Consider the following 26,669-nt stretch of genomic DNA (forward strand, 5'->3'; position numbering starts at 1 on the left):
GTGTGAGTGTGTGTGTGTGAGAGAGAAGAGGGCAGGGTTGGAAAGATTGCATCTCGCTTTCTTCCACACATCTTTAAAGACTCTGTCCCAGTTGCCACCTTTAGTCCTTGCGGTCTATTTCCACACTTTGTTGACGTAATTCTGCATAGGCTTTCAGACAGTATGCTGCATCAGTGCCACCTTGTCTCAGGGGTGTTCTTCTTTCTGAAACCTAAAGTGATAAAGAGTATCATGGACTTTGCAAGACCGCAAGTATGCATCAAATGTGCCATTTGGGACAGGGCCCAAAATATTTACAGCTCCGCGCACTTTAACACCCCATGCAGTCAGAGCGGAAGCAGACTGAATTGCTTATTCCTTTGCTTTAGTTGCCAATAAATTTGCTGTATCTCTTTGTGGATCAGTCGATTACTATGTGTGTCATTTGTTTCTTATCTGTTTGAAGGAGCTTTATACCCACATGAGTGTTGATAGGTCAGTAGTACAGCCCGGACAGGCCCAGCTGTCACCCGGGGTGTCTACAATCAGGATGGAGCCTGCCCTCCCAGGTCTCAATCCCACTTGTACTTGCATATCCCCATAATAAACTCTTCAACTCTTTTACGTTTATACTTGACCCACTGGTTTATGCAAAGATTTCTGAAGTCTTTGTGACTGGATTGATGCTGTTTAAATTGGAATAAAGCAGTTCATTTCAGATGTGTATTAGTGGCCTAAACAAACACATCCAGATGGTGACAACAATGGGTTGATCTGTTATCTGCCACTGTGGTGGCAGATGTTGGACATATTTAGTTTTTGTTTGTCATATTGAGAGAGATCATGCAATCTTCATTATTTCTTTTGTAAAAAAATCTTGTCCATGGCATTTAGGAGGACTTCTTAGCAGACTGTTGAATGTCCTGAATCTCTTTTCTTTCTCTTCCTATGTTGCTCCATTCCTGTCACTCTCCAGAGGTGGTGGAGAAGGTGTCACCACCCGCTCCTGTGCCACTTCCGCCCTCCATAGAAAGTCAGGACATCTCCCCAACACAGCTGGCAGGTGAGTCCATCCATCCATGTAATGTATACTTGGGATACACAATAGTAATGAATCATGTTTTGGCCAGAAAATAACTTTTTTGTATAAATACTGTAATATTGATACACCAAAAGTTAGAATCAGTCATTTAAATGGTAGAAACGTTTCTCTCCATCCATCTCTATTCTGCTCTCTCCACTTGTTTTCCTATGGGCATATTTCAAGATCATGTTTCTAAAGGAAGGAGGCTCCAAACACTTTCTTTTAAAACATGTCACAAACACGTAATTAAAAACTGAACAGACTGCTAAATGAAACCTAATTAGATCTTTTGTGCTCTTTCACCTCTTGTTGATTCTTCTTCTTAACTTTATTTTTACTATTAATCCAGGGAATGGTAAGCAGAATGTTCGACTGTCATAGGTCAGAACAGGCCACAACAAGCAAGGGATTAATTAGGAAGTTGCAAAGATATTTTTGTTCTTTGTTTCCAAGCAGATACCTATCACAAACATTTCATATACAATTCCATTATTTTTTGTTAACACCAAGTCAACTAGGATCTTTTCTCCATAACTGTTGGCCCAGGGTTAATAAGCCATTTTATGCAATTCACATTCTCCAGATACATGTTCAGCCATTCTTTCCTTCCAGAGAAAGAAAAATTCATACCAAAGCCAATAAATGTCTGCTTCCAATAAGCGATGGAATGCATGACTTGTTTGTTGATTCAAAAGTTCATGTAGCCCTTCATTTATTGGTCTCTGATGTTTATTTAATGCGTTGCCTTTACTGTGAAAATGCAAAAGATGACCTTGTTCTTTATCTTTTTTTCTCTCTCTCTTCACAGAGATTGACGAGTGTCAAGTGAAACCTGATATCTGTGGTGCAGGAATCTGTTATAACACTGCTGACAGCTACAAGTGCATCTGTGATGACGGCTATAGAATAGACAGTGAGGGCACCACATGTGTAGGTGAGAGTTCAAAGGTTAAACTGCTGATAGTGTAGATCTCATAGTCCATTACCATTTCTGAGAACAGGCTCTCTAATTCATTCAGTACAGTGGTTTGTTTGCGTATGTAATTCATCCAAAAATCCATCATTTTTAGACAACATTTTTAGTATATGCCTTACTTTATAAGACGTCTATGCTTCTAATTCCAGGTGATGGCACCTCAGTAAGTTATATGCTATGAAAACACTCTATTCAAATAGGAATTTGTGTCTTAAACTGCCTGCAAAGACAGATCTATCAATTACCTGATAATTATTTTTGACAGATGTCGACGAGTGTGCAGAGAGCCCAAGTTTGTGTGCTAATGGTCACTGTCAGAACACTCCAGGCGGATTCCTGTGTGCGTGTGAGCCTGGCTTCATGCCTAACGAGAAGGGCACCAGCTGCTCTGGTAATTACAAGACTGTCCCATATGAACTCACCCGTGTACACAAACTCACAGAGTAGGGTTCACAATCTTTGACTGGTACATAGATTTACTGTTTAATTTCTTCAGCTCCTTCTTTTAAGAATCTTTTTTTATCAATTATTTATTTTGTGGACATGTTAGAAGAGAAGAAACATGTCCCATTTGGAAGTTTGAAGGTCTGTATTTTTCCTCGTGAGCCATTAGCAGTCCTCTCCTTCCACTTTCTTGGCCCTTATTTTGATCCAGACAGATCAGCACTCATAAGAAGTCTGCTTTTGGTCTTGAACCACAATGTGGTCGTCTAAATACAGGCACAGCTCTGTCTCTTTCTCAGCTCCAAATACATCCTGTGTGTGTGTGTCATTAGCTGGTTTTCAGGGTTTGCAGACGAGGTAGAAACCACCTCCCTGTGACACACTTTGAGGTTTGTGGAGGAAGAAGAGAGGTATTATCGTACCCTCAACCGAGTCACCCAAATACCTCAGCACTGCTGCAGATGAGGAAATGTTCACAGTACTTGGAAAACACATCTTCTCTTCATATTAGGAAATCCAGAGTACAAGACATCCGGAAACCTCTGCCCAGAGTTACTCATTACATCCATTTAAACTGATATGGCCAGCACATTGGTTTTTCTGGTTAACTGGTTTAACTGTTCCAGTAATATCCTCTTTTAGTTTCATAGCAGTTACACATTTAGGAATGTGTCCCACCTTTTTTCCGCAATCTGGAATTTGTGAAACTGCTACGGAATGGGGAGCGTCAGCTCTTTAATGCAGTTGTTTATTTGCTCAAGCCCAGTCTATGAAACAGAAATTGTTTCATTTTTGATCTGGGAGATTGATTTTACTCTTTGATTATGCATTATAATGGCATTTTCTTCACATCTACATCTCCCATTTGTGCACTTCATTGTGCTCATAACACCGCTAAACCACAGCTCCAGCATTCTTTGTAAATTTGGGGTTACTGAATTCGAGCTCTAGGTAGGTTGGAGATTTGTTATGGGATTTTATACCTCAATATGTGACCTTGTAATTCAAAGAACATTGAAAAACATTGTTTTAAGTGTTGAAAATATGTCCTCATAAATACAGCTGTCTGCTTTAATGTAAAGCTCTTTAAAAATCTGTTGTGGTGGTGATTAGGTGATGTGTTTTCACACCCTAACTGCTTTAATGTAACACATCCATTCAGTGTAGAGATGAAGTATCTTTGGCAGCCGCTGGAAGCAGTAATAAAGGCGAATGGATGGTTGAGCATGTAGAAGGAAGAAGGCATAGTGCCGTAGTACATCACAGTTTCACAGTTAAGATGTTTTTCTTTGAGTAACTTCATTAATAAAGGTGTAGCAGAGAGATGGAGAACAAAATGAGCTTTCCTGTCGATGGTTTCCTCACAGTAGGACAGCAATAGCACCCATCCATAACAATAGACCCTCCTATCAAAACTTCACAGCTGACACATGCACTGGCTGGATGGATATCATAAACTCGTATATGATTTTAAATTAGTCTGTTCATTTCTGCTTGTGTCTATGTAGATATCGACGAATGTCAGGATGGGAGAGTGTGTCCATCCGGTCTCTGCTATAACACTCTGGGCTCTTTCATGTGTTCACCTTGTCCAGATGGGTTTGAAGGGAGAAATGGCCAATGTGTTGGTAAGAAGCCCTTTTTTTGTTTGCTTTTATACAATGATATGTGTTTAGCACAGCTATTTTTTGACAAATGAGGGGGCCTTTCTAAATGTGACCCACAGAAGTGTCTTTCTTCAGATGTATTGTGTGCATGACCTTCTCTGTGCAGATATAAATGAGTGCCTGGATGAAAAAGTATGCGCTCATGGTCAGTGCTTCAATCGGGAGGGCTATTTCGTTTGCACATGTGATGAAGGATTCTCGCTCACTCCTGATGGCAAGGCCTGCATAGGTACTATCTGCCCACAGATCAGCGCCTTTTTGTATTTTTCAAAGATTTTGTTTGCCTTTATCTTGTCTAACAAATGACAGATGAGCCTATCCAACTTTCAAGTGATTTTCTTATTTTGTTTTGTCTTGTTTGATGTATTTTGTTTTTGTTCTTTTTGTTTTGTTTTTGTTCTTTTTCGTTTTGTGCTGTTTTGTTTTGGTTTGGTTTTGTTTGGCGCATTTGTTTTGTTTTTGTGTTGTATTTTGTTTTTATGATTAGTTTCATTTTGTTTGCATGTTGCGCAGCCTTTTACAAAGCATGGCTTTTAATGTGCGTTATGACAGCATTGTGAATTTCATCATTGTGATTGTTATACAATCAAGTTAAACAAAAACAGATAAAATGCAAGTGAGTAAACTGCAACTTTATGTGTGTCACAGACATCGACGAATGCCAAGATGACAGTGTGTGCATCCAAGGTCACTGTCAGAACACAGAGGGGTCGTTTATCTGCAACTGTGAGCCCGGCTTTATATTGTCGTCCACAGGAGACCAATGTAACGGTACGAGAGTGCATGTGTGTGTGATTTAATCATCTTCAATCATCTATTCATGTTAAGGGCATCTGGGATTGATTCTGTGTGCAATGTTGAAATATTCTGATGTTTACAGATGTGGACGAGTGTTTGGAGTTACCTCAGACCTGTGATGGTGTGGGGCAGTGCGTCAATATCTTGGGATCTTACCAGTGCAACTGCCCACAGGGATACAGACAAGTTAACGGCACCAGCTGCCAAGGTGAGAATCCATCATACAAACCCACATATACAGAGGATGTGTTCTAGAATAGTATACTATCTTATTACTCTTATAGTTTGTACAGTATGTACTAAATATAATGCATATTCTGTGTGTTTAAAGAATTAATTTGATCCAATTGAAGAGTCCTGCTGAAAGAAACCCAGCACTTAGCTGGTCTCTTGATTGGTTTTACGAGATTTTGGGGACTTTTTAGCTGATAAGGACAGGAAACCAGCTTGGTCATTCTGGGTGATCATCTTAAACCAGCTAAGACCAGAAAACCAACTTAGACTGGTTTAAGCCACTGCTTGGAATACTGTTACTGATTTTATCCCTCAATTCTTGTAGATGTTGATGAGTGTGAGGACGAGACACAGCTGTGCGTCCCCAATGGAGAGTGTTTGAACACAGAGGGTTCGTTCCTGTGTGTTTGTGATGCCGGCTTTGTATCCACCAGGGATCCACCAGGCTGTGAGGGTACGTACACACATATTCTCTCATCGATGCATCCTGCTGTGGTTTGTCCTGATTCTCAGCGGTGCTGTGTTGATATTTATCTGATGTTTAGGCAAAATTAATCTGTTGCTTTGTTGAAAAGCCCCAGTGTTTGGCAGCACAAGAGAGAGTGAGCGAAAGAAAGGGATTGTGTGTCAAATGGGTTTCACATATGAGCCAATGTTATTTTTCCTCTGGCGGGACATGTGTATGTGCTCCCGGGGCCCAGTGAGGTGCCAGAGTTGTTTGAAATGCCCCGTCCAGCAGTAAAATGGGGAGAAGGAAGCGTTTGTGCTGAATGTCTAGACAAAGCGAAATATATTATATAAAATGACCTACTCAAAATCAATGTGTGTGTGTGGGCTTTTTCAGATGTAGATGAATGTGTGGATGGCAGCAGATGTGTAAATGGTACCTGTTCAAACACAGAGGGTTCGTATCTCTGCCATTGTGATGCAGGCTACCGCCTGGAGCCAACCAATCAGACGTGCCAGGGTAAAAATCTAGAATCCAAAACAATTTGCTTTTTGTATCATCCTCCACCCAGAAGCTCTTTGTTGATTGGTTTATTAGTGTGCTGATTGGTTGGTTGTGCTGTCTGTCAGATATTGATGAGTGTGCTGACTTGGGGACGTCTATTTGTGGGGTTTGGGCCTGTCAGAACACACCGGGCTCTTACCGATGTGAGGTGCCCTGCCCACCTGGCCTTTCCCGAGGCGAACACGCCGTCTGCATCGGTGAGCGCCCATGGGCACCAGCTTCAGCCGTGATGTCACCTCCTTACCTCCACCCAGCTCGCATTGTTGTACTGCACATCTCCATGTTCTGGTTCTGATCAGAGCTGTTTGTTTGTCTCTTGTGGCTTAATCATTTGCTAATTAACACTGCAGACTGCAATTATGTTTCCGATCAGACATACTCATACTCATTCCATCTCCATTCAAGTATTGTTTTTGTTCATATACTCTACTGTTTGTAAGTTAGGGGTCAGGAAAGGAATTAATACTTTTAATCAGAAAGCATTTGTGCATTTAATTGCGCAAAAGTGACAGTAAAGACATTTTAATGTTATAAAGGATTTCTATATCAAATTAATGCAGGTCTGTTGAACTTTCTATTCATCAAAGAAATCCTGGAAAAAACTGTATCACGGTTTCCACAAAAGCAGCACAACTGTTTTCAACACTGATTATAATAAGTAATGTTTCTTGAGCAGCAAATCAGCATATTAGATTGATTTCTGAAGGATCATGTGACACTGAAGACTGGAGTAATGGCCTTCAGAACATTCAGCTTTGCAATCACAGCAATAAATTACATTTTAAAATATATTCAAATAGAAAACAGATATTTTCAGTTGTAGTAATATTTCACAGTATTACTGTTTTTGATGTATTTTCAATTAAATAAATGCAGCCTTGGTGAGCACGAGAGACTTCAAGAACCTTTAAAAATTCTTACTGATCCCAGACTTTTAAATAGTCGTGTATGTGATTTTTGATTTCTAGTTGTGTTCTTTCTCTCATCCATTCATCTCTGCCCAGATCAGCACACAAAGAGCTCTAACATCTCCTGTTCTCTGTCTTATTGTCTCTTCCTCTCTCGTTCTAGACGTGGATGAGTGTTCTCTGAATGAGAATACCTGTGGAAGTCATGGTGTTTGTCAGAATACAATAGGCTCCTTCAGCTGCCAGTGCGACCCAGGATTCAAGGACTCTCAGGATGGGCAGGGGTGTGTGGGTAAGTTTTTTTTTTTTTTTTTTTTTCCTTTCCTTCCTAGTTTCTGTTATTTTCATTCCATAGTTTTAAAAATAGACTCAAAATTGACAGTATTCAATGAATTATCACTATTAGAAAGCTTACTGGAACTTGACAGCTAAGGTGTTGTCATTGCTGCTTGTTAAAGGGGATAGTTCATCCAAAAATGAAAATTCTATAATTATTTACTCACCTTCACGTAGTTTAAAACCTGCATGACTTTTTTTTTTTTTTCCCCATCGACCACAAATGAAAATATTTTACATTTCCACATACTCAAACTTTTGGCAGTCAATGCAGTATGTCTTTAAGTTTAAATGTGTGCAAGTCTGAATGACATCCAAGAGTTGCAGAGGAAGGAATGATTTTCAGGCAGTAATAATGCATAATAATGTGGTCTATTCCTCACAGAATGCTAATGTGTGACTTTAAAAGACTGATAAACAATAGCACACAAGTTATGTGGAGTACATTTTTGTCCTTTTTGGTGATTCGACCAACAATGTAGAATAAAACTGATTTTTAAACCATGGATCTTCATCTCAGTCAAGGGTACATCATTTTAAACGTACTGTATTTGTCAAAATACTATTAAATTCTTTAGGTGTGAAGTTCTTTGACTGGCAAAAAAAAAAGTATTTAGTTGTCTAATCTCTATCTTGTCCACTTGGAGACAAGAATTTAACTGATAGATGTGTGGTATGGTCTGTTTGTAAAGCTCTTGTCCTGACAGACATGTAAACCAGAGCTGGATTTGAAACCGAGGCCAGCACTCTCAGAGATTTTTTGCCACTTCCTCTCAGACAACATAAAAAAGATGGCAGACACTTTGCTAGAGCCATGATTGATGTGAGTGTTTAGTTTCTTCCAGTCTGAGGGTGGACGGCACAGACCCCGGTAATGTTTAAAACACAGCGACCGGGGTGAAACACATCAGTGGCCCCCACATACTCACATAGACACATTAATACACTGACACAGAGTCAAGTCCTATTAAAGTGATGGAGCCACATGTATTTATGTGGCCTGGTGTTTAGAGGTCTGGAGTTGGTGGCTGTTTTAAAATAACACAGTGTTCTTGTGCAGCCCACCTTCTGAAAGAGAGTAAGAGCAGAGACAGAGGAAGTTTCACTTTTATTATGCGGCGGGATGGGTGGTATGTGCAAAATTAATGTATAAATAATCATAATTAGATTATCATTAAATTAGATTAAAATATGTATTATCATATTAAATATGCATTAAATTATCCCACATGTTTATTTAATGTATATAAATATATATTTACTATCACTTTTGCTCAATTTAATTCATACTTTCTGAATAAAATGGTTAATTTCTTTCAAAAAGAAAATCTACCACGATATTAAATTATTAGATTTATACCCCCATATAAAGTATAGGCTTATTGTTCTTCTGGTTTGTTCTCAGTTTGTGATTAGTTTGAGGAGAGAATTTTTCATACATATACTAGCAAACAAACACACACTCAAACACACTCTCTTCAGTCTCTGAACAGAGGTTGTTTGTCTTGCCGGCTTATGTAACTGGCCACAAACAGTCTCCATCGTTTCTGGTTTCCCACGGCAATAACACACACTAATACACACAAACGCTAATGCACACAGGACATGCATTCCTCTTTTCCTCCCACTTCTCTCTCTTCTGTTTCGACCCTTATCCATTCTTCCATCTCCCTCCTCAGTTTCTCTCCTTACCACATCCCTTACTGTTTCTCCTCCTCTCCTATCCCTTTGTCCTCCAATTACCTAGAAAGACAGAGATCTCAAGCCTAATAAAATGCTACGCGACAAGATTCCAGCAACAAGACTTTTTTTCTTTTTATAGTGAAACCGAAAATTTTGTGTATCGCAACAAAATCACAACAGTGTTTATCTTCTTTCCTGCCCCATTAGTGACAGAAATAGTTGAGAAACAAGCTCAATTCGAACCTGTATCACCCTTGTGAGCACCTAAGTTTAATGTGTCTTGTATATCCACTAGGTCAGCTTTTCTTGAACCCTGCAGTCAACAAACAAAAACAAATCACAGATCAGATGATATATGATCTATAGACATTTCTAAAGATTATTTTTAGCCCTTCTGTACAAGCCAGCTTCCCTGTGTGTCTTGAACTGCGTTTTAATGAAGCAAAAGGATAACATCTAATCCCTTACCAGAGACTGAACATCTTAACTCCTTGAATACTTGAAAAAAAAAAAAAAGGAATTATGGAAAACCTATTCTGAATCAATTTCTTGGTTCCATTTGTTGCTTTCAAAAAGTAAATTAAAATTTAAATAAACTTAACAGAGAGTGTGTTTTTCTTTCCCCCATACACATCCACCTATAAATAAATTGACTTGCCACCTAAAAGTTTTGATGATTTACAAATTTGGTTAAATAAATTGATGATAAAAAAATATATATATCTGCATACTGTCTAAACAACCAGTCGTTTTTTTTTTTTTTTCAAAGAAATTCAAAGAAAACCTACGTCCCCTGGGGACGCTTAGATTGAAGCGCTATGAGCTACAGGAGTGCAAGATTCAAAGCTGACGATTCAAAGTTCATGAACCTTAAGTACATGAAACCGATTCATTTCAAGGAGTAGTAAAGGATTGCAGTTTAGTAAGTGTGTCACATGTTGATTCAGAAAGCACCCAAACTCTTTTGTGTGTAGAAAATGATCCCGTCAAACCATAATCTAATCTGGAGTGCATGAAAAAAACGCTAGTATATATCAGTCCTTATGAGGTCGTATCTGTCTTTTACATTGTTCATCTGGCACTGACGTCCATTTCCAACTTTTTATCATTCCCTAGTGGTGCAGCACCCACGCTGCTGTTGACTCCAGACGACCGTTTAACACTTCCAGGCTCATTGACGAGCTGGCCCACCATCACTGAGCGGGTCTGGAGTGTGTACGTGTGTGCGTCTGGCGGGATGGCTCCATTAGAGCATTCAGAGTCTATTGCACATAAAGGCTCTCCACACAAGTTGATTTATTGCATCCTTTTGTATGTGGTGCTCCGAGATGATTGATAAAACCAAGAGAATGAGAGTCACAGATGTGTGAAGCATTGAGAAAAAAAGAGAGAGAACAGAGTAGAAAGGAGGAGAGAGCCTTGTTGCAGGAAGCAGACACTTGCATTATAGTACTACTTTGGTCGTCATAAATTCAAGCTGTCAGAGACAGTCGGCAGAAAAATGGGGCTGTTTTATTTACTGAAGTCAGTTGTGCACATTGTTTGTCATTGCTTTATGAGGTTCCCAAGCCACCGTTTTGATAAGGAAAATTAATGAAAACTCTGCAGAAGGCTCTGAGCCAATCAGGACCAGGCTATAGAAATAATAAACTATGACTAGATAATGACCAGTGTTTCACAAGCTTTAGAGTTCACATAAGTTTGTGGTTGTAGAACGTCTGGTCAGAAATCTGGTGAAACAGCGTCTTGCACTTTTTGATTACAAACAATTTTTGTACTTTCAGAATTGTTGTTGTTATTAATACATTTAAGAAGTATCATACTTGTAGTCCATACAACTTGTGTGCTATATTTTTCAAATCTTTAAAAAGCATATCTTATAATATGTGAGCAACAGATCAAAAGTTATTCACTGATCTTCCACTCCAGTGAACTGTTATCTCAAGAACCACTTGTGACCAGATTGAGTGAGTGAATTGAACTCAAGAAAATTGAAATGTTGAAATGTTTTCTACGGGGCTGCTTTACAGCTAAACTGAACTACTTTCATAAATGATGAACTGAATCGACACTGAACTGACCTCTGCTAAACAATGACACTTGTTTTTTAGAGCTGCTTTACATCAGAATTCATCTCTGCATCATTGAATAATTATTCTCCTGTTTATCCCTGTAAAGCTGCTTTGAAACAATCTGTATTGTATAAAGCGCTATATAAATAAAGGTGACTTGACATGACTTGATAGAACAGCAAATGATCTCATCCAGCACAAAACAAACCCCTGCAGTTCAGATTGTATCTTCAGTTCAATGATAAAACACATTTTCTTGCCTACAGATGTGAACGAGTGTGAGCTGCTCGGTAATGTGTGTGGTGAGGCCACCTGTGAGAATCGTGAAGGCACCTTCCTGTGTTTGTGTCCTGATGAGATGCAAGAATTTGATCCGATGTCGGCCAAATGCTTCTCTACACCACCAGGTAAAGTTGTAGCCTACTGTAAACCACCACCACAATGTGATCGACCAATTCATTATCCTACAGAAATCCCACAAACAGTGACCTAACCCAAACCTACAAGACTTACAAGTGGCCACAGATTGCCTTTTATCTGGACAAATGACCCCTGTCCTCCTCCTACGAAACATCTCATCTTCATTGTATACCTGAAACGATTCTGAAGCTCTTCAAATTTTAATCTCAGCCATGGAGATCCTCTAGTAGTGCAACAGGACATTAACTTCATATCATCAGGGTCCAGCTCTGAGTAGAACAGAGGGAGGCATGGCGTGATGAATGGGGGTTGTAAACGATCTGGCAGGAGAGAAATGAGATTCAGTCTGAGGATTACAGAGGGACCAAAGCACCATGGGGCCCAAAGCACGTAAGAGCCAAAAAGAAGCTCCCACGCTAAGATAAAAAAAGACCAGCATGGAGAGATATACAAGAAGACCCATCAGAATGAGATAACTGCTTTTGAAAGTCTAGACGAGTCTTAAAGATTTCCTGATTGGGATTGTGATATTTTGTTTATTGTTTGGTTTCAGTAGTCCATTTTAGACATTGTATTATCTATAAGTCAACTAACTCTCATTGAAGTATTACTGGAGGTTAATAGAATAAGATGACATGTACTTATTATTACTTTAGTAAGTAGAATGTGTGTTGGAGAGCCATCAAAATAAAGTTTTAGCAGATATTAAGCAGACAGTCTACTAATAGTTGCCACAGTTAGTCTGAAGTGGGCTATCAAAATAAACAGTTACCTATTGCTATTACTCTTTTCGTAACACTTTAGTATAGGGACCAATTCTCACTATTAACTAGTTGCTTATTAGCACGCCTATTATTAATATATTGGCTGTGTATTAGTACTCATAAAGCACATATTCTGCATGTCCCTATTCTACATCCCTAATCCTACCCAATACCTAAATTTAACAACTACCTTACTAACTGTTAATAAGCAGCAAATTAGGAGTTTATTGAGGCAAAGTCGTAGTTAATGGTTTGTTAATAGCGAGAATTTGACCTTAAAATAAAGTTTTCCCCTGTTTTCACTATGAAATAATTCTGTCCACTCTTAGCATTAATTTGCATATGGTTAATGTTGTTTTAGCAACATATTTACTAAATGAATTATGCCAATCAGGAAGTAACAATGAAATACAACCAAAAATTAGCACCAACTACAATTTACATACTCCAATTCAGAGTCTTGAAGTTTGCAAAACAGTTTTTTTTTTTTTTTAAAGTTAAGTGATCCGGGACAGGTTTTGTTTACAACTAAAGATCAGGGGTCTTGTTTATAAACGCTGCGTACGCACAAAATGGGCATATAATATGCGAAAGCAATTTTCCACGCACATATCCGGATTTATAAAAAATAAACTTGGCATAAATACGGACATTCTAGACCATGCCTACAAACTCTTTTGGAGTGAGAAGTAATTAAGTAAATGACTTTAAACTGTGTTCGATATGCATTTACAATAAATATTCCACTTTCATTAAGCACTGAAATTACAAAAATTAGGGTTAACCCTAACAAAAATTACAAATTCAATTTAGACATATAGTGGATGCATTTGATCACTTTTCATGTGGCATCCTATGTTTTAATGACAGCGAGGAGTGCTATAGGTGCACAATAATTCATTTTTAAACTAAACTGCAGATCTCATGTTACGAGGAATTTATTTATTTATATTTTTGCGAGAACAATTATCATGATGTGCACTTACTTTGATACTATGGTGGACACAGCTGGATACAGTGGTCGAACGGTCAGTCCATTGTCCGGTTTGAATAGGACCAATAATAATATCTTACTGTACAACCACAGCTGCATGGATGTGTTGATGTCGTGTAAAGGCATCTCCAAAACATTATAAAAAATACCACTGTATTTGAAGGATACCATTAAAGGAAAACGGTAAGATTTGCACATTTCCTTTTTAAAATACTTTCAGTAATTCGTCGAGTCAGACAATTATATTTACACTGCAAAAAATATAGGCCTATTATATCAGCTGTTTCCACTAAAAATAGACGTTCAGCTTATGGTCACCTTATCAGCAAAACTGCATAAATTTAATTTGATTTGAATTGTTTAAAACAATTGAAATACTATATGACTAGTGTAAATGAATGAGATCAACTATTTTAAACCGTTTAGTTTTTATGGATATTTTCATATATTTATTATAAAACGTAACAAGGATACTGGATAATTTTTAGCAATAAAAATTAATGTGTAGGCTATGGCCCAAATGGAATTACAGTCAGGATCTCATATTTCCTTAATGTCTTGTACCTTTGACGGTGTTAAACACGGTGTCATGTGGATGGGAATATGCATGGAAATGATATGCAGATGAGGTTATGCATAGTAAAACTAGGCGTTGTAAGCTCCATATATGGTGATTTCTGGGAGGAGTCAGGGTGGAGATGCACGTACGCTCAATTTTCCCCTGACTGGGATTTATAAAGGGATTTTTGCACAGGTTCTGGCGTACGCATGATTTTATAAATCTGAAAAAAATTTACGCGTAGGCAAAATATAGCTTTTGTGCGTATGTACACTTTTAGGATGAAAGCTACAGAGAGTTTTATAAATGAGACCCCAGGTGTGGTAGATGTGTAAAAAAAAAAAATTTTTAAATAGCTTAAGGTTTAAGGGTTGGCGCTGGCTAGATTGGAATCAATTTGTTCCTCTAGTGGTGAAGAACATGGTGGAACTGGAAAATAAAAGAACAATGTTGATTGGATATGTGTATGTGAGCGGCTACACACCAGCTGTGCCTGGAAGATCAAGTAACAGGAAGCATTTTCTTAGATCTCAGCCAAGTGTTTTAGTTAAGGACTTTTGTTCAAATCCACCCGCCTAATCCTCCTCCCCTCATAAAACCGCACTGTCTCCTGAGTTTAAACGTTATTTTTTTGTTTTTACAAGAAGTACCCCGGTATGTCTTACCAGAGCTGTAAATCATGCTTTTTGCATATAAGGACACTGGTAGAACATCATAAAACTACAGTCACAATAGTTTGGAATATGAATTATGTGGAAATAATAAAAAGGAGCACTCAGTGACTGAAAAGCCAAGGTTGAACTGCAAAACTGCTCTCTGATGTCGTGCACAGTTTCTGCTGTGTTCTTGACCTTGGTGTTCTTCATTTGTGGTTTACCGTATTGCAGTGAAACATTACAGTTATTCATTGATTTTTTTTTCTTCCCTTAATTTTTCTGTGCTTTGTGACAAATCATGATTGAAAATTCATATCTGAATATTTTAAAAGGGCAAAACATCTGGTCTGAGTTATCTGTATTGTGTTGTTGTCTTGTTCCCACAGACACACCAGTGGAAAGGAAGGAGTGTTATTTCAACTTGAATGATGAGAACCTGTGTGATAAGGTGCTGGCCAGCAGCATGACTAAAGAGGAGTGCTGCTGTACGCTAGGAGCCGGCTGGGGGGACAACTGCGAGGTCCATCCCTGCCCCATACCGGGAACAGGTACTCAGTTACATCGCGCAAAACAACAATCTAAAAAGTGCAGTACAAAGAACTGCAAGAACCTGAGGATAGTGAATGAATCATTCTTTTGAGATTCTTTTGAGGTTCATTTTAGGTAAACTATTACTTTTCAACTTTAAGCAGAATTGTGCTTTTTGAAAAATATGATAGTGGTGAAAAAATTAAAAAGATAAGGCCAAATTTACAACTCCAGGTAGGAACTATTTAGGCAGCATGCATCAAGTCAGTGAGTTAAACTTGAGGATAGTCAATTATTCATTCTTTTGAAGTGATTCTATGCAGTGACTGGTTCATTTTAGGCAAACTATTCATTTTAAACTAGAAGTAGAACATAGTTTTGCTTATTTTACAACTTCTATGGTGGGGAAGCCCAAATTACAGAAATTCATCTCAAAGTAGGAAAAAGTAATTAAAGAGAGACAGAAAAGGTTTAAAGCCATTATCATTTAAGACTGCAATGATTCCTACAACATTTTTTACTTCAAATCTTCCTACAAATTGGTTGAAGAGGACGTGTCCTGAAGGGAAGTATTGCGCATTAGTGCTTATAAATCTGTCTCTGCTCATTTCTTAATTTCAGACAGACAGATCAGATAGGACTGAAAATTGCGGTGAGGTTCAGTGCAAAACAATATCCACCTTTCTGCAGATGATGCCTGATGAAAGGTGTTCAATACATGTAAAAGCTTGTCTGTCCTATGATGACCTAAATGACTGAGAATCTTCACAGACAAGCCAATTACATTAGTAAATCATGTCTGGACCTCATATAAATAGAAACAATCACTCTCGTATATATTTTGCTTTACCAGCTCATAACTAAAAATCAATCTTCAACTTATATCCAATAATGACCATTCTTTAAGTAAATACAGCAGACAGTTTACTTTATTAACTGCTGACACTCTCCTATGCAGATCAGTTCTCCCAGATGTGTCTGGCAGGCCGAGGTTACATTCCTCCTGAAGATCCTATGATTCCTACAACCAGCTTAGCAGGAAGCTTCAAAGGTATCTGTGTGTCTACGTTTTTTTTAAGGGATATTTCACCCAAAAATGAAAAATATGTCATCATTTACTCACCCTCACATAGTTCCAAAAACCTGTATGACTGACTGACTGTGGAACACCAAAACAACACCAAAAAGTTATATGTGACCAGATCTAATTTTTTTCTTCTGTTCTTCACTATGGTTCACTACACAGTCTTTTCAAACCTTTTATATTCCACAGTCACTTTTTTGTATGGACAAAAAAAAAAAAACATTAATTTCATTTTTGGATGAACTGTCCCTTCAATGTCTGGTTGTTTACATGTGTTTTTGTGCTTATCTGGTTTTATGTTTAAGCTCTGATGTTTCTTGCACTTTTACCCCCATTTTATGCACACATTTTTGACTTTGTAATGCGTGGAAGCAGCCGCAGACATCGCTTAGCATCTGACCTACATATGCTGAAACACACACACTCAGCAGCCTGCTTCCCAGTGTGGGGAAACCTCAGTCGCAGGGCCAGTCTAATGCACTGATTTAATTTATGAATGTAGCGAGAGTGTGGTTTGGCTGGTGGCAGCACGAGTGAATGCGATGCGGTCGGGATGTGTGTGTGTGTGTGTGTGTGTCGCGTACGCTTGAATGGAATGCTTATGGATGGTAAGGACATTTCCTCCCTGTCAGTCTCCAGTCAAATGACATTTCTGCATGTAGCAGATCCCCAAATAAGAACACTAACCAGAGCAATGCGTCCAGATGCATGCTGGTCTGTAGGTGTGGTCCAGGGTTTCAGGTTTATACTGACCTTTCTGTTTGTTAAATGATGAAATAATGATAATGTGTTGATGTGTGTGATTTGCAGACGCAGATGAATGCAAGCTTTTTGAAAATGAGATCTGCAAAGACGGCTTTTGTCTCAATACCCCCGGTGGGTATGAGTGTTACTGCAAGGCTGGACTCTACTATGATGAGAGCAAACTGCAGTGTGTTGGTAAGGTCCAAAATCACAATCTGCATGTAATCTCCGAACAACTGTGGATTACTGTGTCTCATCTGTCTTTTTTTCGTAAAGGGAGAGTTCATGACGATTACCTCATGTTGTTCCAAAGTCTTCTGCAGAGCACAAAAGATAGTTTAACAAAAACAAATTCGACCTCATTGACCTCCATTGTTATGGTTATTTGGAAAATAATGGTTATTCCATTGTTAAAAAAGTTATTTTTTAAAATATCTTCATTTGTGTTCCACAGAATACATTTAGAGTGGCATAAAGATGAGAAAAGTTTTTTTTGACTGAAGTTATATGTGACCAGATCTAATTTTTTTCTTCTGTTCTTCACTATGGTTCACTATACAGTCTTTTCAAACCTGTATGACTTTCTTTCTAATGTGGAACATAAAATAAGAAAATTTGAGAAATATTTTGTCTTTTTTGTTCATACAATATAAGTGTGCACATATACTGTAACAGTTTGGTTACCAATATTCTTCAAAATATCTTTTTTATATTCCACAAAAGAAAAGAAAGTCATACAGATTTGAAACAACCTGAGGGTGACTAAATTATGACAGAATTGTAATTTTTATGGTGAACTGTCCATTTAACAACCCATCACACGGAAAGACACATTAAAGGTGCCACAGAATGCATTGATACAATATTTTAAATTGTTCTCTGATATCTACATAGAAGGTATGTGGCTTAAGTAAGGGCAAAAATTCTCCATAAACGGTTTTACATGTGCATTTACAACCCTAGGATTTCTCCCTAGAATGAAATTATTGCCTTATTTGGAAGGGTCATGAATAATAATGTTGAGCTCTGCTCTGATTGGCTGTTTCACAGTGCAGCTCATTTCAGTAGCTCACACAGCAGGAAGGAAACACAAGGAGGAAAATATATATTTCAATACTTTCTCTCGCAGTTATATCGTTGGGTAATTATAATGTAAATAAAATGCGGGCATCAGGGAGCCGCTATTAATATGCGCGGCACTGAAACTGCTTTCAAATGCACGATCGCTTTTTACTTTCACTTTCGAGATTCGCGATCGCACTAACTGTTTATACTATGGAGCGGCAGTATTTACCACACATTTTACAAGATCAGATGCTTGTCAGTGGTTCTCAGGATCTGTAAATCATTCGCCATCATCCTCAGTCATCTGTCCTTACTCTGTTTATGTGGTAAGTGAAATCTTATGTACTGCAATGTAACAGGCTACCGCTAACAAGGAGCTAACCATGTCCCTTTAGTGGCTCACGTTATTTTATTAGAATGCGTTATTTGCTTTCCGTGGCTTTCTGAATACAGACACCAACCCATCCCTGCACCTCACATCCCCTGCACAGCCTGAAACATAACATTTATTTCCATGACCTACCATTTTCGCTGTTGTCCTCGTTTGTTTCTTCACAATACCTGCAGAACTTCTGATGGTTCAGCTGGCGGCTGGCCTAGAATATGGGCGGGTATATGCAATTATATATTTTCATGGGATTTCAAACCATGTAAAAAGGTGTTTTGGATTTTATTCATGTTTTTTCCTGTTGAGACAACTAAAAAACTTGATAATATATATATACAGTGGGTACGGAAAGTATTCAGACCCCCTTAAATTTTTCACTCTTTATTATATTGCAGCCATTTGCTAAAATCATTTAAGTTCATTTTTTTTCCTCATTAATGTACACACAGCACCCCATATTGACAGAAAAACACAGAATTGTTGACATTTTTGCAGATTTATTAAAAAAGAAAAACTGAAATATCACATGGTCCTAAGTATTCAGACCCTTTGCTCAGTATTTAGTAGAAGCACCCTTTTGATCTAATACAGCCATGAGTCTTTTTGGGAAAGATGCAACAAGTTTTTCACACCTGGATTTGGGGATCCTCTGCCATTCCTCCTTGCAGATCCTCTCCAGTTCTGTCAGGTTGGATGGTAAACGTTGGTGGACAGCCATTTTTAGGTCTCTCCAGAGATGCTCAATTGTGTTTAAGTCAGGGCTCTGGCTGGGCCAGAGTGTCACATAAATATATGAGTGTCACAGCAAAGGGTCTGAATACTTAGGACCATGTGATATTTCAGTTTTTCTTTTTTATTAAATCTGCAAAAATGTCAACAATTCTGTGTTTTTCTGTCAATATGGGGTGCTGTGTGTACATTGAGGAAAAAAATGAACAAATGATTTTAGCAAATGGCTGCAATATAACAAAGAGTGAAAAATTTAAGGGGGTCTGAATACTTTCTGTACCCATTGTGTGTGTGTGTGTGTGTGTGTGTGTGTGTGTGTGTGTGTATATATACACACACAGTGGTGTGAAAAAGTGTTGGCCCCCTTCCTGATTTTTTTTGCATTTTTGTCACACTTCAATGTTTCAGATCATCAAACAAATTTAAATATTAATCAAAGATAACACAAGTAAACACAACATGCAGTTTTTAAATGAAGTTTTTTATTATGAAGGGAAAACAAAATCCAAACCCACATGGCCCTGTGTGAAAAAGTGCTTGCCCCCTAAACCTAATAACTGGTTGTGCCACCCTTTGCAGCAACAACTGCAATCAAGTGTTTGCGAAAACTGGCAATGAGTCTTTCACATCGCTGTGGAGGAATTTTGGCCCACTCTTCTTTGCAGAATTGTTTTAATTCAGCCACATTGGAGGGTTTTCGAGCATGAACGGACTGTTTAAGGTCATGCCACAGCATTTCAATTGGATTTAAGTCCATACTTTGATTTGGCCACTCCAAAACCTTCATTTTGTTTTACTTGAGACATTCCGAGTTGGACTTGCTGCTGTGTTTGGAATCATTGTCTTGCTGCATAACCCAAGTGCGCTTGAGCTTGAGGTCACAAACTGATGGCCGGACATTCTCCTTCAGGATTTTCTGATAGAGTGCAGAATTCATGGTTCCATCAAGTCATCCAGGTTCTGAAGCTGCAAAGCAGCCTCAGACCATCACACTACCACCACCATGTTTGACTGGTGGTATGATGTTCTTTTTATGAAATGCTGTGTTGGTTTTACACCAGATGTAACGGGACACACACCTTTCAAAAAGTTCAACTTTTGTCGCATCAGTCCACAGAATATTTGCCCAAAAGTATTGGGGATAATCAAGATATTTTTTAGCAAATGTGAGACGAGCCTTTGTGTTCTTTTTGGTCAGCAATGGCTTTTGCCTTTGAACTCTCCCATGGGTGCTGTTTTTGCCCAGTCTCTTTCTTATTGTTGAATCATGAACACTGACCTTAATTGAGGCAAGTGAGGCCTGCAGTTCTTTAGATGTTGTTCTGGGTTCTTTTATGACCTCCTGGATGAGTCGTCTTTGTGCTCTTGGAGTAATTTTAGTAGGCCGGCCACTCCTGGGAAGGTTTACCACTGTTCCAAGTTTTCTCCATTTGTGGATAATGGCTCTGACCATGGTTTGCTGGAGTCCCAAAGCCTTAGAAATGGCTTTATAACCCTTTCCAAACTGATACATGTAAACTATTTTGTTTCTCATCTGTTTATGAGTTTATTAAGATCGCGGAATGATGTGTTGCTCTTTAAACATGCTTCACTTTGTCAGACAGGTTCTATTTAAGTGATTTCTTGATTCAACAGGTCTGACAGTAATTAGGCCTGGGTTTGGCTAGTGAAATTTAACTCAGCCTTCTAAAATAATGTGGTTAATCACAGTTCTTTCATGATTTAATAGGAGGGGGCAAGCACTTTTTCACACAGGGCCATGTGGGTTTGGATTTTGTTTTCCCTTCATAATAAAAAACTTCATTTAAAAACTGCATGTTGTGTTTACTTGTGTTATCTTTGATTAATATTGAAATTTGTTTGATGATCTGAAACAATAAAGTGTGACAAACATGCAAAAAATTAAAAAATCAGGAAGGGGGCCAACACTTTTTCACACCACTGTACATACTTATATTGCTATAATATATATCAATTATAAATTATAATATTTTAAATATATATTGCTTATTTGAACAAGGTATTTAAACACACATGCACAAATAATATGCTGAAATACACAAAATGTAATGAAATTATTGAATATTCTAGTGTTTCTCATTTTTTTTTCAAACAATATGTGCATGTCTTTTCTCCTTTCTCAGATATACACAGATTAAAGCAGCTTGATGCAGTTTAATGAAATATTTTAGAAGACAGTATTCAGAAACATAAAACGTTACATGAAAGTGTTTTATTTTAGTCTAAGTATTCTTAGAAATATTAGAAAGTAATCTTAGAAGGGTTTGTTATTTATAACATCCTGCTTTAGCCGTTTATTGCTTGTGATGTTTGGCCTTGAATTGTCACTGTGTTCTTTTGTCGGTTTGGAATGACAGGCTTGTGTGTTTTTGTGTGGGTGCATGCGAGTTTACATGCTGAATAGATAGTGTGTATGGGTGTAAGTGTTGGCCTAGTTCGGCTCACCGTAACGCCAACACATTTAAATTGGATTTAAATTTAAGTTTTAAACCTGCTGCAGCTGCCGGTTTGTGGCTTGCGGCCACATTATGCATGCAGCATGATAGCAGGTTATATGTGTGTGTAAGCTTGGGTCAAAGGGCTACATCTTGCAACCGGTCAGGGCGGCACAGCCGTTATGATCCAGGCCGCAGCTCTATGGTGCACCGCAGGCTGTCTGCCTGCCTAAACACACATGCACACACTCACACAAACCACAGACCCAAGGCAATGGATTCTTGCCCGGCCGCACTGTCTTAAAGCTGCCACACCCTTGACTGCCTTACACACATATTCAGTGTAGCCACAGTCATTTGACATCCTACACCCACACTGACATACACACATATGAGCACCCACTCACTCTTCTCTCACACACACACACACACACACACACACACACACACACGTCTCTCTCATTTCTACATGTTTCAGTCTTTTTGACACCAGGTCTGTGGGTGCAGGTTCTGGAGGAGGCCGCAAACTTTACATACACACTGTGGGCTCATCTGGTTTTATGTAAACAAACACACACTAAGTGTGTTTAAATGCACTTTAGTAGGACTAAAGCAATTTGTCACTTTGGACCTGTGGTCTCCCTATCAGTGTTGTTTTTGTTAGCTAAAACTGAAATGAAAATAAAACTATTCAAAATAATTTTCATTAATTGAAATAAAGCCCCCATGAAATTACTCAGATTTAAAGTAGGATTAAAATAAAAACTGCAAACCTAAAAATAAAAGTGAATTCAAGATATTGATCTTATAATCATAGATTATATTTATAATCATTCATTCAGAAATAACACATTTTTGTTATATTGCAAATTGCTGAATGTTGGTGAAACTGTTGTTCTTTTTACATTTCTATTGTGCATAGAAATGTCAGTGTTCATTTCTATTGTACAACTTGCTCATGGAGTCTGTTTATTTTCTGTTTCTCTCTCCGTCTCTGGACTCTGCAGACACTGATGAATGTGCGGATGAATCAAACTGTATAGATGGTAAATGTATGAACACATATGGGTCATATCAGTGTTTCTGCACTCCGCCCCAGGTTCTTGGACCGGACAGCACTCGCTGCATTTTACCCGCCGTGGCAGGTAAAGTCTTACACATCAACTGTAACAAAATACTATGCACCTGAAAACCCTACAACACAAAAATCCCTATTCTCTAAAGCCCTTCACTCCAAAAAACCTCACCTTAAAGCCACTAAAATCACACTTTAAAACTCACACCCTAAACTCTAAATCCCACTGTCTAAATCAGTGTTTCCCAATCCTGGAGGCCCACAGAACTGCACATATTGGATGTCTCCTTATTCATCTCATAAGATCATTAGTGAAGATCTCCATGACCTGAATACAGTGTGTCAGATTAGTGAGACACCTCAAATCTGCATTGTTGAGGTTCCACAAGGAGCTGGATTGAGACACAATTCTCTAAATCCTTTCATCTAAACCCTAAATTCCCTAAAACCTATATTCTCTCCTCTGAAACCCTACATTTTACATTTTAAACACTACAGACTAAATGTTGCACCCCTTAATGTGCTATAATCTACCTCAGTTGTTTCTGAGATCATTATTTGATCATCTCTGACCTATATTGCTTGTCTTGAGCTCAAAGCTATTCCAAATAGTCTCATACTGCCATCTAGAGGGTGGTCAGAATAAGACACACACATTTTTTTTTTATTGATTTTTCTCAGGTGCTTTGCACATTTTGAATGATAAATTGCATTGTTTTGTGTCTGTGAACTTAACTGAAAAATTACTGGTAACTTTCTGCAAGGACATGTTTTTCTGCTAATTTTAAGCGTATTTCAGTATTCTGTAACTTTCATTTGCTTGACACTTATTCATTACCACTTAAAATGCTATTTATTGTGTTTGTGTATTTACAGGGCAAAGAGAAACTGATGTGTACCCAGGTATTTGCTGGGAGACCGTAACAGAAAGGCTGACCTGCACAAAGCCCTTTGCCAATCTACAGACCACGTTCACAGAATGCTGCTGTTTATATGGAGATGCCTGGGGCATGGATTGTGCTCTCTGCCCCTACAAAAATACAGGTATAAATACACAACTACACAACAAAACACAGAGAAAAATCTAGAACAGCTTTGTTTTTTGGAGTTCATTTGTAAATATTATACCTCAAGACATGTGCTCTTTCTTAAAATTATTGCAGACACAAAGAACCTGCAAACACAAAAAAACAAAGAAAGCAAATCAAAACAAATCTCTTTTTTATTTTCATCCAGAGGCCTATGCCACTATGTGTAATATCCGTCAGTCTAGTGGCCCCCGTCGGCCGTATGATCAGGATGCTTTGGTCGCTGGCCCAGTCACTGAATATGGCCCTGAATATGACTCTCGACCTCTGAACCCCGACGGCACGCTGCCCCTCTATGAAGATTACGAAGAACCAAGAAGTGAGTACAAATATACACCTTAAAGAAATAGTTGAAATGATTATTTCTTTATTTATTCATTGTCATCATCACATTTTCTAAACCTCTCTTTCAGATCCATATGATGCATTCGAAGGGCTGCGAGCAGAGGAGTGCGGTGTACTGAACGGATGTGAGAATGGACGGTGTGTGCGGGTGCAGGAGGGCTACACCTGTGACTGCTTCGATGGATACACACTCGACATGTCCCGAATGGCCTGCGTGGGTGAGTAACAACAGAGTGTCACATGATGAGGGGATTAGCTCAGGTTTACATTTTGGTTCATTTCAACTCTTAAGTTTTTTTTTATTTATTATTATTAATAATCATCAATAGTATGTAGTTATTTTATATGTGATTGTATTTATTTTGTGTATGTTGTTAGAGCTTAAACCTCTGATGGTTGGAAGTGATTCAAAACCTCGTCTGTAATGTAAATTTAAAATTCTCATTACCAGCGAATGGGTGTGTTTTTCTTGCATTGTGGCGGATTGTGATTATCATGACTAATCTCCTGAAATGAGGCATGACTGAGCAGATGATATACGCCCAGGCACAGAGTGGCTATTAGGGTTGGGAACGAGTGGTTCTTGTTCAGAACCAGTATCAATTTTTCTTTCTAAATAATAGAATGACATTTGGTTGCGTTAATGGTTCTTGCATATGTATTTTTCCTCCAACGTACTATACTAAAATGCTTTGATAGAGTTACTTGTGATACTTATTCAGTGACACCGCAACACTGTTACAGAATCTACAGCGCAAAGCACACACTGAGACCAGTGTAGTCCTATTCTCGAACAAATTACTCTTTTAGTCAGTTAATTTAGTAAATCAAAAACAAACCTAGCAATCAGCATAGTCCAATTCACAAACAAATGACATACTGCGCAGCCTGAGTGGTCTGATTCCCAAACCAATGACTATTATGAGTCATGATTTTTTATTGTGTGTGTGTGTGTGTGTGTCACACACCAAAAACAAAGCTAGTGTAGTCCTATTCCCAAATGAATGACTCTATGAATTAGTTATTTTTAGTCAACCAAAAACATACTGTGCAACCAGTGTAGTCCAATGCTCAAACTAATGACTCTTTTGGATGGTTCTTTAAGTTTTTAGTGAATCAAAACCATTCCATGAAACCAGAGTAGTATGATTTCCAAACCATAAGAGGCGGTTATTTTTAATGAATTACAACCCAAATTCCAGAAATGTTGGGACGTTTTTTAAATTTGAATAAAATTAAAACAAAAAGACTTTCAAATCACATGAGCCAATATTTTATTCACAATAGAAAACAGAGGACATAAATGTTTAAATGGTGAAATTTTACACTTTTATCCACTAAATGAGCGAATTTCAAATTTGATGCCTGCTACAGGTCACAAAAAAGTTGGCACAGGGGCAACAAAGGGCTGAAAAAGCAAGACATTTTTGAAAAGATTCAGCTGGGAGAACATCTAGCAACTAATTAAGTTAATTGACATCAGGCCTGTAACATGATTAGCTATAAAAGGGATGTCTTAGAGAGGCAGAGTCTCTCAGAAGTAAAGATGGGCAGTGGCTCTCCAATCTGTGAAAGACTGCGTAAAAAGATTGTGGAATCAAAGGCTTTGCAAATCTCATAATCTACAGTACATAACATCATCAAAGGATTCAGAGAAATTGGAGAAATCTCTGTGTGTAAGAGACAAGGATGAAGACCTTTGTTGGATGCCCGTGGTCTTCAGGCCCTCAGACGACACTGCATCACTCATCGGCATGATTCTGTCATTGACATTACTAAATGGGCCCAGGAGTACTTCCAGAAACCACTGTCGGTAAACACATTCCGCAGTGCCATCTGCAGATGTCAACTAAAGCTCTATCATGCAAAAAGGAAGCCATATGTGAACATGGTCCAGAAGTGCCGTCGTGTCCTGTGGGCCAAGGCTCGTTTAAAATGGACTGTTTCAAAGTTGGAAAAGTGTTCTATGGTAAGACGAGTCAAAATTTGACATTCTTGTTGGAAATCACGGACGCTGTGTCCTCTGGGCTAAAGAGGAGGGAGACCTTCCAGCATGTCATCAGCGTTCAGTTCAAAAGCCAGCATCTCTGATGGTATGGGGGTGCATAAGTGCATACGGTATGGGCAGCTTGCATGTTTTGGAAGGCACTATGAATGGTGAAAGGTATATAAAGGTTTTAGAGAAACATATGCTCCCCTCCAGATGACGTCTATTTTAGGGAAGGCCTTGTGTATTTCAGCAGGATAATGCAAAACCACATACTGCAGCTATTACAACAGCATGGCTTCATAGTAGAAGAGTCCGGGTGCTGAATTGGCCTGCCTGCAGTTCAGATCTTTCACCTATAGAGAACATTTGGCGCATCATTAAATGAAAAATATGTCACACACTCTTCAGCAGCTGGAAACCTATATCAGGCAAGAATGGGACCAAATTCCAACACCAAAACTCCAGAAACTCATAACCTCGATGCCCAGACATCTTCAAACTGTTTTGAAAAGAAGAGGAGATGCTACACCATGGAAAACATGCCCCCGTCCCAACTATTTTGAGACCTGTAGGAGGCATCAAATTTGAAAT

The 26,669-nt window shown here is 38.4% G+C and overlaps 1 protein-coding gene across 5 annotated transcripts in view; it reads left to right on the forward strand.

The window, feature by feature from the left end:
• The window catches only part of ltbp1 (latent transforming growth factor beta binding protein 1), an 82,348-nt gene that overhangs the window by 53,640 nt on the left and 2,039 nt on the right, over positions 1–26,669 (forward strand). For 2 of the 5 annotated variants that reach the window (XM_058748876.1, XM_058748879.1), the window contains 20 exons: positions 446–548; positions 956–1,042; positions 1,872–1,997; positions 2,305–2,430; positions 3,992–4,111; positions 4,257–4,379; positions 4,799–4,921; positions 5,031–5,156; positions 5,508–5,636; positions 6,027–6,149; positions 6,260–6,391; positions 7,266–7,394; positions 11,460–11,600; positions 14,973–15,134; positions 16,073–16,165; positions 17,009–17,137; positions 22,588–22,725; positions 23,532–23,699; positions 23,892–24,062; positions 24,157–24,306. In XM_058748876.1, the coding sequence (XP_058604859.1) occupies positions 446–548; positions 956–1,042; positions 1,872–1,997; positions 2,305–2,430; positions 3,992–4,111; positions 4,257–4,379; positions 4,799–4,921; positions 5,031–5,156; positions 5,508–5,636; positions 6,027–6,149; positions 6,260–6,391; positions 7,266–7,394; positions 11,460–11,600; positions 14,973–15,134; positions 16,073–16,165; positions 17,009–17,137; positions 22,588–22,725; positions 23,532–23,699; positions 23,892–24,062; positions 24,157–24,306 (2,599 nt within the window). The remainder of the gene's footprint in view (positions 1–445; positions 549–955; positions 1,043–1,871; positions 1,998–2,304; positions 2,431–3,991; positions 4,112–4,256; positions 4,380–4,798; positions 4,922–5,030; positions 5,157–5,507; positions 5,637–6,026; positions 6,150–6,259; positions 6,392–7,265; positions 7,395–11,459; positions 11,601–14,972; positions 15,135–16,072; positions 16,166–17,008; positions 17,138–22,587; positions 22,726–23,531; positions 23,700–23,891; positions 24,063–24,156; positions 24,307–26,669) is intronic. The other 3 variants (XM_058748877.1, XM_058748880.1, XM_058748881.1) reach the window with 3 other exon arrangements.

Source organism: Onychostoma macrolepis, chromosome 17, assembly GCF_012432095.1.
Source record: "Onychostoma macrolepis isolate SWU-2019 chromosome 17, ASM1243209v1, whole genome shotgun sequence".
Lineage (NCBI taxonomy): Eukaryota > Metazoa > Chordata > Actinopteri > Cypriniformes > Cyprinidae > Onychostoma > Onychostoma macrolepis.